This window comes from Echiichthys vipera, assembly GCF_963691815.1.
Source record: "Echiichthys vipera genome assembly, chromosome: 20".
Classification (NCBI taxonomy): Eukaryota; Metazoa; Chordata; class Actinopteri; order Perciformes; family Trachinidae; genus Echiichthys; species Echiichthys vipera.
In genome coordinates, this window is record NC_139845.1 from 21,083,045 (window position 1) to 21,101,984 (window position 18,940).

Below are 18,940 nucleotides of genomic sequence, written 5' to 3' on the forward strand. Positions count from 1 at the left end.
ATGACTGTCAGAGGTTGTGATGATGAGGATGAGGATGAGGATGATGAAGATGACTGTCAGAGGTTGTGATGATGATGGTGATGATGAAGATGATGACGATGATGAAGATGACTAACTGTCAGAGGTAATGATGAGGATGATGATGATGAAGATGACTAATTGTCAGAGGTTGTGATGATGATGATGATGATGATGGTGATGAAGATGACTGTCAGAGGTTGTGATGATGATGATGATGACGATGATGAAGATGACTGTCAGAGGTTGTGATGATGATGAGGAGGAGAAGGATGAGGACGATGGTGGCGATGATGAAGATGACTGACTGTCAGAGGCTGTGATGATGAGGATGATGAAGATGATAATGAAGAAGATGATGATGATGATGACGATGATGAAGATGACTGTCAGAGGTTGTGATGATGATGATGATGACGATGATAAAGATGACTGTCAGAGGTTGTGATGATGGTGATGATGCCGATGATGAAGATGACTGTCAGAGGTTGTGATGATGATGAGGAGGAGAAGGATGAGGACGATGGTGGCGATGATGAAGATGACTGACTGTCAGAGGCTGTGATGATGATGATGATGATGATGATATTAGTGGTGGCACTTGTGTAGCTAAAGGACAGTGATGAAGACGAGGTTGATGGTGCTTCTTTGTTGACTCTGTCTTACATTCAGAATGAGGTAATGCTGAATGTGACATCATCATAGGGTGACTAACGTCGTGGGGGAAATATAGCTGATGTCATATCAGAGACAGACAGACAGACAGACAAACAGACGAACAGAGGGAGGGGCCGTCTACAGGCACAATATAAAGTACATCATCTTTGGGAACCACTGCATTAGGACAAGCATGTTACATTTTCGGTCCAATAAAAAAACGTATTGCTTTAAAACATTACTACTTCTGAAAAGTGACCACTAAATACAAAAACTAAAAATCAAGCTCAAGGCCCTGTGAGCACATGTAAACATCAACACACACTGGACAATATTATGTTATTGTTTTGTTGATTGTTTGTTGTTATTATTTTCAGGCTCATGCTTTCACTTTGGGTTTCTACAGGAACATGTTTACATGCTTTAACGATCAAAAAACACATGCTTTTCCTCATCCTGTCTGCTTATACCTCACTGCCTGTCTGAAAAGCTCTGTTTTATCGCCGTCTCTTTACTGTGAAATTCCGGCGTCTTTTTCGGCAAATACAGTCATCAAAAAGCCATTGACCATTTTTTCTGTGTATCAACGGAGAAATCCCAGAAAGCCGCTAACAGTCACTAACAGCTGGCTGTGGCTAACAGTGATTAGCTCGGGGCAGCACGGTGAAGGCATTCAAACGTCTTTTTTAACCATTAATACTGCTCAAAATAACAGCAAACCTCTGCAGTAGCATGAGACGAGTCCTTACACATAAAACAAAGCACCAGCAATGTAGGTAGTGAACCCAGAGTTTATAAAAAGAGTGTTTTAAAGACTTACCTACTGGCCCCTGTACCAGCTCTTCTCATAGTAAAGTCATTCCAAAAGAAAGGAGCCCATTGGTGATTTATTCCAGCAAAACACACAAACTTTTGTGGCAGTTAATATAACTTTATAATAGATGTAAAAGGTTTGTAAAAGTCCTAGACACTAACATTCCCAGCATCACCGAAATGTCACGTGAGGGGGTGGGGACGTGTGTTTCCTGAAGGGGCTACAGGTAGAGGTAGCCTCAGACATAGCATCAGTCTCGGTGCGTCTGTGGGTACTGTGAGCCCATGGGCTCCGAAGAAGAATGTTTATGCTGCCAACAGAGTGACATTTTTCACAGTGGCCTGGAATCATTGAATACTGCAACACGCTGTGTGACTGTTCTGGAGGATTCTCCAACCCCCATCAACCGCACGTACTGGACACTTTTTTCCATGTCCCCAGAATCAATTGGAATAGGCGACCGATTCCTGAATAAAATCATCAGTGTGCTCCTGCCTTATGGATTTTATTTGCTAACCGACTTGAATTGACTTTACTATGAGAGGAGCTGGTACAGGGGTCAGTAGGTAAGTCTTTAAAACACTCTTTTAAACACAACTATGATGTTGGTGCTTTGTTTTCTGTACAAGGACTCTTCTCATGCTACTGCAGAGGTTTGCTGTTATTTTGAGCAGTATTAGTGGTTAAAAAAGACGTTTTAATGCCTTCTCCGTGCTGCCCCGAACTAATCAGAAAAAAAAATGTAAAAATTGTCTTGATTGAATTGAATTGAATTGTCTTTATTGTCATGTACCAGTATAACGAAACTTACAGTACAATCCCCTCAAGTGCAGAACATAATTGAAAATTAAAAGCATCAAAAAGAATAGGCTTGACCTTTAAAAGACACATTTGAGACGACAAGCTTACACACCAATACGCACACACGCACACACACACACCTTAGCAGCTTGGGGAGACAAAAAACAGTAGATTGCAAAGACCCTGAGCAAAAATCATCATCATCAGAGAGAGAAACAGTACATTTGGTGATTATGAAATTCTGGCTTATTTGATGATGAAAAATGGCGGAAAAGACCCCAGGGATGATTTCACGCCAGAATTTCTTTTTAAGACCCCACTTTCTACATGAGCCTAATAAAGTACAGAACTGACAGCTCGTGTGCATTCATCCATGGAGTGAGCACTTCATACTTTAACAGATATCTTTATAGCACTTCGACCTATAAAAAAATGTCATGGAAATCTGACTTTTAGCACCATGGGACCTTTAAATTCCTATAATGTTTTTTTAATCTCCCTTGAGTAAGATTTTGAATGCAGGATGAACCAGGGTGACACGCTTGCCATCCCTAAGGAGCTGCTAGTATGGGTTTCCCAACAGGGTTCTATAAAGATCAGTACAGCATGACATAACCCAAACTACAGTCTCACCTACACTAAAGGCGCACTCACACTGTCCATCCGTACCGTGCCCAAACAGGTTTCACGGCTAGTTCGTCTAGTTCGTTTGAGCAGTGTGAGTGCAACCATACTGCTCCTATTTGCGGCACGCTTTCTGGCCATGGCCCGTTTGGGAGAGGTGGGCTTTTGTAAAGCACGTTTGCACATGTACGGTCACGAGGCCTACGGCGGTTCTGACGTCATTTTAAAACAATGGCGGCGAAAGGTTCACATTGGTGTGATGCGGAGGTGGAGTGTTTACTGCAGATTTGGTCGATGAAAAGATTCAAAGACAGTCGACAAGACGCACAAAAACTCTGAGGTCTATGGAAAGATTTGTAAACAAAGCGACGCATCGCGATGACGTCAATCAATGCGTGTGACGTGTTATGGCGTGATGATGTATAGGCAGCAAGAAGCATTCGCGCGAGGCCCAAATAGTGTGAGGGCGCGCTCACACTATCCTCCCGGACCGAGACCCGGACTTTAGGGTACTTGTCCCCCCTCCCTCTCCCCCCGCGCCCCAGCCCCGTTTGTACTCACACTACCAGGGCCTCGGCCAATACTTCTTGCTGTCCATACGCCTTCAAGCCGTAACACGTCACACGCATTGATCGCGTGTGTGTGGCTTTGTTTACAAATCTTTCCACAGACAGTTTTTGTGCGTCTTGTCGACTGTTTTTGAATATTTTCATCCGACCAAATCTGCAGTAAACACTCCACCTCCACATCACACCAACATGAACCTTTCACCGCCATTGTTGTTGTTGTTAAATGTCCGCGCATGGTCCGTCCTCCTATTTACATGTCCGAACAGGCGGACATAACGCTACTGCCGTAGGGCTCGTGCTCGTGCGCGTACACGTGCGCACGCTCGTGCTCGTACATGTGCAAACGGCTCCGCTAAAGCCCACCTATTTCAAGCGGGCCGTGGCGGCCCAGCTGGCCCCAGTTGAGCGCGGAGCGGGTGCGCTCACACTACTTAAAGGTACTAGACTTTAGCTGAAAAACCGGTTTTGGCCGCGGCCAAAAGGATAATGTGATCACGCCCTGAGACAAACAGGCCTGGGCCGCGGGGGGAGAGAGAGGGGGGGGACAAGTACCCTAAGCACGGGGGACGGTACGGACGGACAGTGTGAGTGGGCCCTTATAAATACAATACAAACATGCTCATATTTACATTATGGGACATAGCCATGCTCGCCAGTGTTACTGAAAAGCTGCGTTTGTTCAGCTTAATGATGCTGCTATAGGCCTAGTCTGCCGGGAGATAATACTTTTCCTAATACTCTGACCTTCTCTCCTCTCTGTCTTTGTCATTCATGTCTCATCAATGCATGTTATTAATTAAACTTCTTCCCCGGAGTTATTTGTGCTTTGTCATCTCACAGGTCTCTGCTGATGGTGGTGGTGCCTACTGCCGTGGTCCTGTGTGTAGGTCTCTGCTGATGGTGGTGGGGCCTGCTACCTCGTTCCTGTGCAGGTTTCTGCTGATGGTGGTTGTGCCTGCTGCCTTGGTCCTGTGTATCAGGTCCCTGCTGATGGTGGTGGGGCCTGCTACCTCGTTCCTGTGCAGGTTTCTGCTGATGGTGGTTCTGCCTGCTGCCTTGGTCCTGTGTATCAGGTCCCTGCTGATGGTGGTGGTGCCTGTTGCCGTGGTCCTGTGTGCAGGTCTCTGCCGATGGTGTTGGTGCCTGCTGCCGTGGTCCTGTGTGTAGGTCTCTGCTGATCGTGGTGGTGCCTGCTGCCGTGGTCCTGTGTGCTGGTCTCTGCTGATGTTGGTGGTGCCTGCTGCCCTGGTCCTGTGTGCGGGTCACTGCTGATCGTGGTGGTGCCTGCTGCCGTGGTCCTGTGTGCTGGTCTCTGCTGATGTTGGTGGTGCCTGCTGCCCTGGTCCTGTGTGCAGGTCTCTGCTGATGGTGGTGGTGCCTGCTGCCTTGGCCCTGTGTGCTGGTCCCTGCTGATGTTGGCGGTGCCTGCTGCCCTGGTCCTGTGTGCAGGTCTCTGCTGATGGTGGTTGTGTCTGCTGCCTTGGTCCTGTGTGCTGGTCCCTGCTGATGTTGGCGGTGCCTGCTGCCCTGGTCCTGTGTGCAGGTCTCTGCTGATCGTGGTGGTGCCTGCTGCCGTGGTCCTGCATGACGCTTCCTGCTACTTCAATAACTATTAATCATTTATACTATCACTAGTCTTATAAATTATAGAATTTGTAGCCATAAAAACACCATCAGTGGTATGTCTTGCTATATCATAGCTGCTATTGCCCCTACTCATCATTGATCATGTTTGTCATAATTATTTTCATTTTCATGTTCTGTCACCTTGGATGTGCGTGTTCCTGCTGTTCTGCTATGCAGACTGCCATAACATGTGGGTCATGTACACATTACTATAGATATTGTTATAGGTACTGTTACTTGCTGGCTGCTTGCATCTCTGGAAGTGTGTCAGTCTCTCTGTCTTTTGTCTATCTTTGTGTTTCTCTCTTTCTCTCTCCTTTTCTTCCTCCCCAACCGGTGCAGACAGATGTCCGTCCTCCACAGAGCTGGGTCTGTCCGACGTTCCTGCCTGTTATAGGGAAGGTTTTCGTTGCCACTGTACTCTACGGCGGAATTGTTGGGTCTATGTAAATCATAAAGAAGTCATAGAGTGTGGTCTTTACCTACTCTGTAAAGTGTCCTGAGATAACTTTTGTTATGATTTGGCACTATAAATAAAATTGAATCGAAATGAATTGAATTAGGCAGCAAGAAGCATTCGCGCGAGGCCCAAGTAGTGTGAGACAAAGGGGCCTGGTCCGCAAGGGGAGAGGGAGGGGGGGGACAAGTACCCTAAAGCACGGGGCACGATATGGACGGACAGTGTGAGTGCGCCCTTAAAAATACAATACAACCATGCTCATATTTACATTATGGGACATAGCCATGCTCGCCAGTGTTACTGAATAATAAAACCATTCTCACTTGTATTCTCAGTGTCTGGGTCTACATCCATACAAATGTGACCAGCACTTTTTCAATTTGCACTAAGTGGAAGCAAAGCTTTGCCAAGTGCTGGACGTGCACTTAGAAGAAACACCATTACCATTTACTTCAAGTCATCAAGCCTGGAAAAGATCCACTCTTTTGCCTCATCAGACTCTCTCCAGAATTTTACAAAGATATCGAATCCAAAGTACGTTTGAAGCATGCTGCTAGGAACGAGCAGCCTCATGCTGTGCCTATTTCTACACTGCACCATGTCCTCCGGGCTTCTCTGCTGCTGAACTCTATTTTAACAAGTAATTTAATGTACTGTTAACATCCAAACCATATTTGGTTTCTTCTTTCATTACTTGAAATCATTGTATTATCTTGACACTAGTACAGCGAATTGCTATACCGCCTTATTATAATGTCTCAAAAATGCCTGAAAAAAGACAAACAGGGGATATGTTATTACTTCACATATGTCATAAGCATAAGAGCCCACCTCTAATGCAAGTTAATTATGCTGGCATCAGTTTAAGAACGCAAACATACTGAAAACATGGTAGTCATTGAAATTTATAAAATATGGGGAGCACCTTGTTTGACTTGGTTTTCTCCTCAGTGTGACAGAGGGTCTCACTGGCAGTCTGGGCCGTGTGAACATACCAGAGGTCCGGGGGTCTTGGAGGCTCGCGGACCCCCTGTGGTTTGAATTAGAGCGGATTACAACCCTCACCAACAAAAGACACGTCTCCACTTCCCCTGCCTACTTGTTTGTGCTATCTGCTCGTCCCAGTCGAGTGACACTGCCAACTAAAGTGTGCTGCCAACCCATTAAGAAGGTATAAAACAGACATCCAATGCTTGTATATCATACAGGCAGCTATTGATTATAGGGATGAAAGACATATTATCATTCATTTCAATGAATTGTTCCTGTGATCTCCATTTAATAGCCAATAATGAGATTTTTTTCAACTACCTTTGGTTGAGAATTATTAATTCATTATTCATTGTTTTGGTGGTAGGAGGAGACTGGAGCATCCAGAACCCAGTGTGAACACAGGCAGATCATTCATACTCCGCAAAGTAAGGTCAGGCTTCGACTAGGAGTCCAACCCAGGGCCCAGAAGTGCCCTAAATGCTGAGCATCCCCCCGAGGAGGGGATTGTGGAGGAGAAAGAGTTGTGTTTGGCACAACAACAGGTTTCTGGAAAAAGAGGTCCAGTTAACTGGAATAAAGTTCTATTAACATTACTCATCAGATGATTCATCCACTCTATAAACTCTCAGTGACTGGACATGCAGTGAAACACTGAGATCACCCAGAGAGGGGCTTTTAAAAGACGGACCCAAGCAGTTGTGCTTTCTTTGCTTCAGAAAAGAACCACTGCAATGTTAAACAGGGCAATGATCTACTGTATAGTCCAATAATGATACAGTAAATATCTATTATTCAACATTATATTGTGAAAAGAAAAGACATGGTCATGGTTCAAGGTTTTTACACACAGCAAAGGTAAGACGGCACAAAACAAGACAATAGGACACAAGAGAACAAGAAAAAACAAGACAGGGTTTGACAGGACCTGAGTGATAGTACACTTGATTAATCCTGAAGTGAAATGTCACAGGAGCAGAGCAAGAGCTAACCCCATGCAGCCTATCCGGATATCTATCCCTGTGGGAATAACGTGCATGGATGATGTATTTTTGTAGGTTCTGGTAGTTAGCATTGCCCTGGGTTTCCTCGATAAAAAGTCAGTGGGATTTTTCCATTGGATTTTGATTATTGCAGAAAATAAGCTGTGGGGCGATCTTTTTCAAGACACGGACAAGCTTAAAAAATCACAAGTGGAGTATTGTTGTATTTTATCTCATAGAACAAAATGTTAAATTCTCTTAAGCCTGTGTTAACCACAGACCCTATTTAATGATCTCATGAAAAAAATCCCTTGACTTTGAGATGAGGGAATCGTCATTTTCTAAAACTGTAGCGTTGACTGGACAGCCAACCAATGACTGGGGCCTAAAACGACTGATGCTGTGATGCACAGATTGTAGTGATTCAGATTTCGGCTATTCAAGAAAAACATTTGTTATAATGAATTAAAGCACAAAACCTTATGCATCGATGTATAATATTGATATCGACGTCATCGATTGTGGCAACTATTGCAGCAGCCCGGAAAGCTAATATAAACAAACATGATAGGAGCCTTAAAGTGTGCCTAGCGAAGTGTGGCACTGCTTTTACACCTGATCTAGAGACCCTGTGTTGAAGAATGGTCCTGTGTGTCAAAATCTGATTTAAGAGCTTTGTTTTTTTTCCCAAGAGACCCAACAGCTCATTATTGTCCTTGGGCCTCCAAGTAGGTTAATCTGGCCTGTGGATGGTGCTAAATATCTGGTAATGGTTATGACATGTATGTCATATTTAAAAGCGGTAAGCACCACAAACTCCCAAAACCTACCCCATTGTGCTAGTATTATGTTATTATTATTATTATTTGGTTTCCCCTTAAACTTAAAGGTTGAATATGTAGAATGAGCAGAACACAGCCATCTAGTGTCTCAAGATCGTAGTCACAATAACAAAAAATAATTCCAGCAGTTGGGTTGCCAGGTTGGTCAGACCCGGTCCAGTAGCCTACAGGAGACCGGAGACCCGAGTCTGTGTGAACCCATCCCCTCCGACAAATCACACCATAAAAACAAGTATGGCAGAGAAGTTTGACTGACAGTTAATGTTAGCCGTTACAGATAAGTAAACATGAAAGTTAGCTTACTGATAAAGGAGAAATGTAGCCATTTGGGCGTATGTTTTAATGGCGTTGAACTCCTTTCTCTCAGTCCAAGGAGTGAATGCTTGGCCTATACTGACTCTGGTTTTTGCCCGTCTCCGTTACTCAGCTGCTGGGACAAACTGGCAAACTCCATTTCACCCAGTGCCAGCCTACAGTAGCTGCACCCAACAACAGACAACCCTGGCAACCAGCAACGGCCAAAGCTATTGGCTGCTACAATGTAAACAGAATGTGACAGAAAGTCATTCTCAACCCCTTCAATTTTTTTAAAATATCACTTCTGACTAAATATATTTTTTTATGGAAGAGCCATACTTTCATTCTGTACCCCTAAGAACGCCCTGTGGGTGTATTTTTTTTTTCTTGTTTTTAAGATTCTACATATTCAACCTTTACGTTTATATCACTGAAAAAACTATGTAATAATGTGAACAGCCGATGTTATATGATGATGGATGGGGTGTCTGGCCTGGTAACAGTATAACTCCTTCTTCTTTATGGGCCTACTCTCCGAATAAAACAGGGTGTACTGTCTCTTTAAGAGCTGTCACTGCTCGCTACTTGCTTATTTTCTGCAACAAGATGGCTGTCGTTCCTGAGAGCAGAGTCCTCACTTTCAGCGTTTTTAAATGGAGCTCGTACTCCTCTACATATTTACCCGAGTGAGTAATGACACGCGGTAGTTGGGCGGGCGTATGCTTTAGGTTTTGCGGTCGCAAGTGGTCTTTTATCGCCTGAGTGCAACAATGGTTCTTCCAGCCGGCCCTACTGGCCTAATAGCTCCTCTGCGAGCCCAGCCGTTAGCTTTGTTAGCTTGGTTAGCAGCGGCGGGGACGATTGGTGCTGATACGGTGTCGCCCGATGGTGATGTTGCTGTTAATCCGTTTGTGGTAAACACTAACTTTTGAAGGAGTGTATGTTCAAAAAGACCACATTCAAGATATTTCTTTGAACTTGTACTGAAACACTAGCGTCAACAGATCCCTTAATAGCTGTAGTTTGTCTCTTGTGCTTTGTTTACGTCAATGTATATGCTCTTTTCTTGAGAAGAGCTGGCTCTGGATCAGCAGTATTCATCACTTTGTACTTTGACTCGTAAAGCAAATTTTTTACAGCATCAGACAAATGAGTTGTCAACACACCACCGTGTTGTGTTGATTTGGTTCAGTCCGGCGCCGCCGCACGTCAAAAACGAGCGTCCACTTTAGCTCACTGGACTCTCGCGCTAAAGTAGACTAACCCGAGAGTTAGCCGAGCTTTAGCAACAATAGCTAACCATCTCGAATACCGACTACTCGGATACGGTGTTATGAAACGGACTATCGCAATGTGGAGGACACAAATATAAACACTCTAGATGTGACAATGTATACGTAAGGTCACGCATAGTTTTATAGCCTTCGCCTGTTGCTGGTTCAGCACAGACAGATACAGGCTGGAGCTGACATTTATGTTAGCAGGCTAACGTTACTGTAATAACTAAAGTGACCCAGCGCACCTGCTAGCACAGCCTAGGTGGCCTGCACAAGTGCGTTAGCATTCCTCTATAAACACTTATATAATGTTGTTGGCTGTGTCTGTAGTCTTCTGCTGCTGTGATGTCCCAATGGGTTAAATCATGTCTGCCTTTGTTTGTGGGTGTTTTTCAGGAATATCTTGGTGGACAAACCTAATGATCAGTCTTCCAGGTGGTCTTCTGAGAGCAACTACCCTCCACAGGTTGGTCTACTTCTCAAATATTGTTTATTGTTATTACTATTATTATTATCATTATTATTATTAGACCTGAATTTCATCAGCCACATTTAAACAGTCACAAAGTCAGCCTACCATCACCTACAGAATATACCATGAATTAAAGGACTTATGTGTCAGCAGGACAAAAAAGTGCCCATTCATTTATCTTCAGCAGGCTGGACTGCTGTTACAGTGTCTTTACAGATTTCCCTAAAAAGTCCATCAGACAGCTGCAGTTCATCCAGAACGCTGCTGCTCCAGTCCTCACTAAGACCAAACAAGTCCATCATATCACTCCAGTCCTCAGATCTTTACACTGGCTTCCTGTCTGTCAAATAATTGATTTCAAATACATCTGTAGGTTTACAAATCAGTCAGGATTAAACATGGGACTGGTCTGCTCTGTGTCCCTAGAGTCAGGACTAAACATGGGACTGGTCTGCTCTGTGTCCCCAGAGTCAGGACTAAACATGAGACAGGTCTGCTCTGTGTCCCCAGAGTCAGGACTAAACATGGGACAGGTCTGCTCTGTGTCCCCAGAGTCAGGACTAAACATGGGACAGGTCTGCTCTGTGTCCCCAGAGTCAGGACTAAACATGGGACAGGTCTGCTCTGTGTCCCCAGAGTCAGGACTAAACATGAGACAGGTCTGCTCTGTGTCCCCAGAGTCAGGACTAAACATGGGACAGGTCTGCTCTGTGTCCCCAGAGTCAGGACTAAACATGAGACAGGTCTGCTCTGTGTCCCCAGAGTCAGGACTAAACATGGGACAGGTCTGCTCTGTGTCCCAAAAGTCAGGACTAAACATGGAGAGGCAGCGTTCAGTTTTTATGCACCACATTTCTGGAAAAAACTTCCAGAAAACTGCAGGTCTGCTGCAACTCTCAGCTCTTTTAAATCAAGACTGAAGACTTTTCTGTTGGCTGCTGCCGTCCAGTAAACACACACACACACACACACACACACACACACACACACACACACACACACACACACACACACACACACACACACACACACACACACACACACACACACACTCACACACACACACACGTATATAAAGGTAATAAAGATAACAGAAGAGACATGAATGATACATTTCTGATTGTTACAAATGAAAGTAAATACCTCCTTAGCACCTTGTCATAAAATAGATTTACATCTTGAAATACTTACACCTCATGCAACATCTTCTTGCTTTCATTGTTAATATGAAAACGCACGGCAGGTAAACAAGGTACCGAACATTAGTTCCACCACAGAAACGTGGTAAAGGACCAATCCACTTTCTACTCATTGTTCCTTATCAACTTTACACTTGTTAACATATGTATTTGTATTTTAACATGAATTAAAATATTTATTTATTACATTAAGTTATTGGCGGATTTATTAAATATTAATTGTAACACATGTTTTATGTAACAATTAGACTGCTTATAATGCACTGTTACTTCTATTCCTTTGATATTCTTGGCTTTATCTTTTATTTTTATTTATTATTATTTATAATTATTTTACCTGAACGTCATTTGACATGTTTATTTTTAACGTGTTATGTAAAGCACTTTGAATTACCTTGTTGTTAAAAGGCGCTATATAAATTAACTTGCCATGCCTGTGCAATTTGAATAAGTAATGAAGAATTGCTCATTAACATGGCTAAGATTTGGTTATGAAATCGCCTAACTGGTTGGCAGGCTTTCTCTGCTATGTGCTTTTGAGCCTCCCCACTCCAGCAGCAGGCAGGTCTGAAGTGTCTGTAATTCGTAAAAGGAAACAATCAAAAGTGTATTTCTCATTGTGACTCTTGAACTCATTGACTGTGGCAGTCTGGGGTTAGATCTGAAGGTTTGTGTATGGCAAGAGGAAATGACGCATTTAAAAACGACGGTGAACTGCCTACCCAAGGTTCGATACAACTGGAGCAGAATCAAAATCATAATGCAGCAAAAACGATCGTACTATCGCAGCCAGACAAAAAAAACAAACAAAAATAATTTAAGCAAATACAAACAAACAATGAACATTAATTAATTTAATTTACATGTTTGAAAAGGGTTAACCCTAACCCTAACCCCATCCCATCTCCATAATTAGTAGTATTTAATTATTTATAATATTATAATGGATAATGTATTTGTTATCACTTATCTTTATTTTATAACAAGATATAAATTAATTTAAGCATATTTATCCTACATCTTATTTTCTCTTATATCAACATCAATACAATACAACTCAATATTGTTTTAGTTAAGTTGGGAAAATGTATTGCATAATAATATTTCTTTTGACTTCAGATAACCCCGTAAGATTGAACAAGACACTGAACTTTAGTGAAGTTCACTTTAAATCAGTGTTGAAATTGGAACCAAAGAGAGGCGGGACATCTACGAAAGAACACATTGTAATTTATCTCTGCAAAAAAAAACCCACACATGCCCACACAAAGTAAATACAGTCAGTATCTGTGACAACTATTCATGCATCTCATAGGACAACTCCCAATGTTGGCATATGTTCACATCAGAGCAATTAAACACAAAAATTCTCACGCTTCATCAACAGATTAAACCAAAGTATGTGCCAAAATGCAGACACAGAGCTGTAAATTATGTGTTGAACATACAGCGACTTGGCGGTTGACACGTGTTGACTCAGCAAACTGGGGCGACAGGAGGACCATATCACATCAGGAGAGTCAACAGTCAGAGCTTTGATTTTTCTATCGATTATAAAGGCTGGCAGTGAAATTACCCAAAAGTACGGGGTACGGACGGACAGTGTGAGTGTGCCCTTAAGCGACTGCTTTCCATTGGTACAATGAACCAATCTTTCGGCCTGTGCTCTCCCCCCGTTCTGGCCCAACGGCAGCCGGTGATTCGTCATTAGATGTTCTGGTTTGTTAGAGCACAAGTGTCCTGTGGATGCAGCTCATTGATTCTATACATGCTAATGCCACTTACCTGCCACAGTAGACCGACCCCTGCTAGAGTTATTTAGATAATGAGCAAATCTTTTCAGCACGGGCAGTTTCCCGCACTCCTCCGCACACTAATGGCATCATATCCCTGCTTTTTGCCTTCAGTCTGTCATGTCTCCGATCTGCTTTTCTCTCTCTTTTTCCTCAGTTTTTAATCTTGAAATTGGAAAGGCCCGCTATTGTTCAGAGCATCACCTTTGGGAAGTATGAGAAGACTCACGTGTGCAACCTGAAGAAGTTTAAAGTGTTTGGGGGGATGAGTGAAGAAAACATGACGGAGCTTTTGTCCAGGTGAGATGCTACTGTTTGTGTCAGTCAGACTGTTCTGTAATGAGATAACAAAACTAGTTTGAAGTTTGTTTGGGGGGGGGGGGGGGGGGGGTTTAGTACCTGCGAGGATTGTTATTGGCACCAGCACTGACCTTTTACAGGTATTTTTTCCACTGTGGAAACTTAATGAGCAGCGAGCCTCTCTAAGGCGTTGGTTTAGGTCCTGCTTTGTGTTTCCACTATGTTTTACAAACTAGGACATTTTAAATATGCGCCATTAACAAAGGTAGCACCGGTACAAACATCATTTTAATGCTCTTTTGGTTCGGTTATTGGTTTTCAGTTGTGGGACAGACAACAATGGAAAAAGTGCAGGTAGCGAATTTTCTTTCACGTTTTGCTCTTATGACTTTTGAACGTTTTAACCTCATTTGATTGGTCCCTGGAACTGAATTTCATCCTTTTTTGAGATACTGTATGTGTGTATTCTAAGGCTCATAATTGAAAAGATTTCACAGCGCGGTTTACATGCATACTGAACGCAGGGTTTCCCCTACCATTATATTAGGGGGCTCCCTGCCCCCCCAACAGCACTCCCGGACTATGGTCACGAACTATGGTCGCAGACTATGGTCATGGTCAGAGATTTATTGTGTCTTCAGTGAGGGATTTCTTAACAATTAGACACTTCTGCCATTTGCAAAACTTGCAAGGCAGAAATTAGTTGCGGAGGAACAACCACGAAAAAACGATACACACTGACCAGAGGTAGTGTGCAGCTAAAGTCAGCGCTGTGGAAACATGTTTGCCTACTCTGTGAGTTATGGAAACAAACAAACAAACAAACAAGGAATGGGAGTGCACTGACGGGACTTTCAGGGGCACCTTTTGACCAACGATAAACTGAAACAGGTAGATGAGAAAAAGAGTTGCCTGTCAGGTGACAATGCAGAGATGCTTCTCTGTAAAGAATAATCTACCATTAATGTTTAACTGTCTGTTATTCATTTCAGACCACCTCACGGCTAAGTACATTTCACAAAATATGTTTTAATTATATTTTATATTTTGGTTCAATAAAATAAAGAAAAGTTCCAAAAATGTTTCCGTATACTGTGAATCGTAGTTCTAAGGGGGAAAATAAATCGGTATCTCTACAAAGGGAATTATATAATACTTCATGGGGAAGTATACAGTCAAAATATCTCAGTGCTTTGTTCAGCTGTGAAGCTATATTTAGCAAGAACTGTGGCACCAGGAACAAATCATTTCTAGATGTGATAGAACTATATTAATATTACATAAAATCAAAATGTAGGTGCAAGAAAGTGAAACCTAGTGGAGATTAATTTCAGCTGCTAGATTTGGACCACTGTCCGAAATGTACCAGGAAGAACATGGATGCAGTGGGCATCACACCCCAGTGATGTCAGAAAATCATCACGATTCTTCCTTTTCTTTCTCTTCCAGTGGCCTTAAGAACGACTACAACAAGGAAACGTTTACCTTAAAGCACAAGATCGACGAGCAAATGTTTCCCTGCAGATTTGTAAAAATAGGTGAGAGCTGATGTGTTTTGTCAAGTGTCTGTGCTTTCTGTTGGTCTTTGTAAAAAGACAGACATGTTCACCATGTTTCTTTTTTTTTCCTCTGCCCTGCTTCTCAGTGCCTCTGATGTCTTGGGGTCCTAGTTTTAATTTCAGCATCTGGTACATTGAGCTGCACGGTATTGAAGATCCTGATGTGGTGCAGCCCTGCCTTAACTGGTACAGCAAGGTAAGCTCCAGATGGTAGCCTGGGGTTAGAGACACGGGCTCGGACTGGAAGAGCGAACTGCTCCAAATGTGTGTGGAATTAACCGGTTCTGCCACAAGCACAGTTACTTAACATCCTGGTTTTATAACCATATAAAGACTTGTGTAAGCTGTGATACCTATTGTGTCTTGATTCCTGCAGTGTTGCCCTGTGAAAATGAATCCCGTCAGTCATGTTAAGAATATCAGAGGGAACTGACATTCCAGCTTGATATCCACCAAAAAAAGCTCCTTAAATTGGAGTCTGGGAGCATTTTGGATATCTACGTAATAAGCAGGGAGTTGTTGTTGAAGATGAAGATCCAATTTGTAAAGCTAGCAAGTCTAGATAAAAAATGTACTAAGCTGGGCTTAACAGTTAAACTTGTCTGAAGTAGTTCATGTTACTGTTTACTTTCTGAACCTTGCGTGTAGGGATGCATCGACAAATTAGCTGGATCGGGTAACAGATTATTAACCAGATCCATGGACCGATCCATTAAATGCTCGTGACCGGCGTGTGTGCAGCATGCATGAATGCTAACTTAACACTGAAAATGCCATAGACGGGCTAGCGCGATTTAGTAGGGGTGTGAAGTGATATCGTCCCAGGAGATCGCAGTATTTAAATGTGAACTAAATTAGCCCCAGGAGATCGCAGTATTTAAACGTGAACTAAATTAGCCGCGGGCTATTACAGCAATCAGGACACAAAACCCCACTTTACACAGACTGTAGAACGGGTTTACATAATGTTGGACAGCGATCGTTCCTTGTTAAACACAGTAGTGTTAATATTAAGGCATATCTCTCATATATATATTTTGGAAGATCTTTGTTAAGGCGGCACACGAGTGTTGATTAGGCGGGAAACCCTGCATATCAATAATGAATACTGTGACATACTGTTATTAGGACAATGATATTTGATTGATTTTGATATTGATTAGACAACATATGTGATGTCAAAATCACATTTCGTGACGTCCCTGGTCTAGTTTGAGCGCTGAAGTTTAAATTTTTTGTTTGCTGCGTGCCGTTGTCATGATTTGTGTCTATTTGCGTATTTGCATTGACTTTGGATGTAATTGCGCTGCAAGATATCTGCTTATATCTCATTCCTCTCCATTGTTCCTTTGCAGTACAGAGAACAGGAAGCAATCCGCCTTTGCCTCAAGCACTTCCGTCAGCATAACTACACAGAGGCCTTTGAGTCCCTGCAGAAGAAGACTCGGATAGCACTGGAGCACCCGATGCTCACCCACCTGCACGACCGCCTGGTTCTGCAAGGAGACTTTGACGCCTGCGAGGAGCTCATAGACAAAGCAGTGAGAGGTATCATACTCGGCCCAATCAGTCTCGAGTAAACATGACTTCAGTTCTTTTTGAATTCAAGGTGATATTTGGTCAAATCCTTTATTCACACCTGCCTTCTGTTTGCTTTGATGGTGACACTGCCATATTTGATCCTCTTCTCTCCTCGCTAGACGGTTTGTTTAACCAGTATATCAGCCAGCAGGAGTACAAGCCCAGGTGGAGTCAGATCATCCCCAAATGCAACAAAGGTACAACAAGCGCCCAAGAAATCAACCGAGACGACATGAACAGTGAGACCATCTTTTTGAATGGGAAAATATCCCCCATCTGTCAATCAAACATTTCAGCACACTGTGAAAAGTTTGTGGCCTTTCAGCTAAAGCCATGCCCACCCCCCTCCACCCTCCACCCTCTGCTCCTCCCATTGTTCCACCCATTCTACATTATCTGCTCTCTCACTTTCCCCTGCGTCACTGTACATCTCCCACGCTCATACGCCACCCGTGTCTCCTCCTTCCTCTCCTCTTTGCAGGTGACGGCGACGACAACAGACCAGGGATGAGGGGAGGACATCAAATGGTCATTGACGTTCAGACCGGTGAGACCCACACAACCAGTGTTATGACTCGGCTGTTAAGCTGAAGCGATGACTCATATCCTCCTACGCAGACTCAGGACACGAAGCTCCATTACCATTTAATCAAATTAACCCCCCCTCCTCGTCCCCTCCACCTCCAGTCCTTCTCCTCCAAAAGAAAACTGTCCCGAAGGCATTTCTTTTCTGAGAGCATGCACATCACTTCGTTTGTTTTTGACAGAGACACACAGCTATTGTTTACTTTTTTCTATATCTGCCAACGTGTACTTCCCCGTTGGTCATCTGAAAAACAAAAGCCTTCATTGTGTGTGTGTGAGAGAGTGATGCGGCGTCTCTAACTTTTGTCAGAACTGAGAGACGGCATGGCACCCCTCTGGTCTGTGACTCACACAGACTTCTGTGTAGTTAATAGATGGAGTGGATTCAGGAGATCCCAAATTATTTCTTTGTCAGCAGTCCTAACCCGTCCCGATCCTGTCACGTTTTTTTCTTTTCATCTCATTTTCTGATTGGCGGTAATCATTTGACCGTACATTTAGATTGGAATGTATTCTTTATCACTAGTCCTGTGCCGATCCTTTCTCATTTTCTCCTGATCCCATTTAGATTCCCAGTCATTATTCTCCCTTTTGATTTAGGGATGCAGCACATCGGTATTGGCAGATATCCGCTTTGTGTACTTTCAGTGTGGCTGACGTTTGTGTTAGTTTTTTATGCGGTTGGACAGCAGTATATGCTGCTACTGAAGCTGCGGAAAAGAAACGGACACGACGCTGGCATGACGTGTAATAGGTCAAAGAGTGCCGTTTTCACATGCGGTTTGTTTTCATTGAGAAAATATCAGCCATGTGGGACTATAACGCTGTGTCAGAGAAAGATCAGCGACATAAACTGCTACCGGCAAGGCTCAGTAACCACAGCATGAGACACACAGACCGCACCAAAGCTTAAAGGCATTATTAAAAAGGAGATGGAGTTCATTCGTGCATTAGATGCACAGCCTTCCACTGCTATGCGGGGGCCGTTCATGAGCTAACCTTACTGGATATATCTGGAGTTTGGAAGCTGCCTCATGGCACAGTGGAAAAACTAACTTTGGAACTAGATAAAAGCACTCCCAGGAAAATGTATTCGTATTGTTTATTGTATTTGTAATTTGTTGCTGTACATATAATTCTTTTAGCTGACAGAAAGTTAACAAAAACTAAGGCTGTTGCCTAGCAACGGAATTCCGTTGAAAAGGTCTGTACATGATACGCAGGAAAAACGCTGTTCCATTGTTTGAGTTCATTCTCTACACAGCGGTGAGGAGCTGCTGTTGCCTTTTCAGACATGTTCCAAATCAGCCCTCAGTTTTGCCTCTCTGTCATAATACATTTTCTCCACCCTTGTTGCTGTTGTTTGCCTTGAAGGTTGCTTGTTCTCAGGCTTGATAAAAGAAATCCGCTCGCGGAAGCTTCGCCATCCACAAAATTTTACAGCAGCAAAAAAAAGGATAGATACTAGCATCAATCGAAGAAAAAATCAATAG

The 18,940-nt window shown here is 43.2% G+C and overlaps 1 protein-coding gene across 3 annotated transcripts in view; it reads left to right on the forward strand.

Annotated features, from left to right (window-relative positions):
- Window positions 1-9,286: 9,286 nt before the first annotated feature.
- The window catches only part of mkln1 (muskelin 1, intracellular mediator containing kelch motifs), a 30,864-nt gene continuing 21,210 nt past the window's right edge, over window positions 9,287-18,940 (forward strand). For 2 of the 3 annotated variants that reach the window (XM_083935007.1, XM_083935009.1), the window contains exons 1-8: window positions 9,287-9,367; window positions 10,355-10,424; window positions 13,580-13,722; window positions 15,172-15,260; window positions 15,368-15,477; window positions 16,637-16,829; window positions 16,982-17,101; window positions 17,344-17,409. In XM_083935007.1, the coding sequence (XP_083791133.1) occupies window positions 9,288-9,367; window positions 10,355-10,424; window positions 13,580-13,722; window positions 15,172-15,260; window positions 15,368-15,477; window positions 16,637-16,829; window positions 16,982-17,101; window positions 17,344-17,409 (871 nt within the window). In that variant the 5' untranslated portion in view covers window position 9,287. The remainder of the gene's footprint in view (window positions 9,368-10,354; window positions 10,425-13,579; window positions 13,723-15,171; window positions 15,261-15,367; window positions 15,478-16,636; window positions 16,830-16,981; window positions 17,102-17,343; window positions 17,410-18,940) is intronic. The other variant, XM_083935008.1, reaches the window with a different exon arrangement.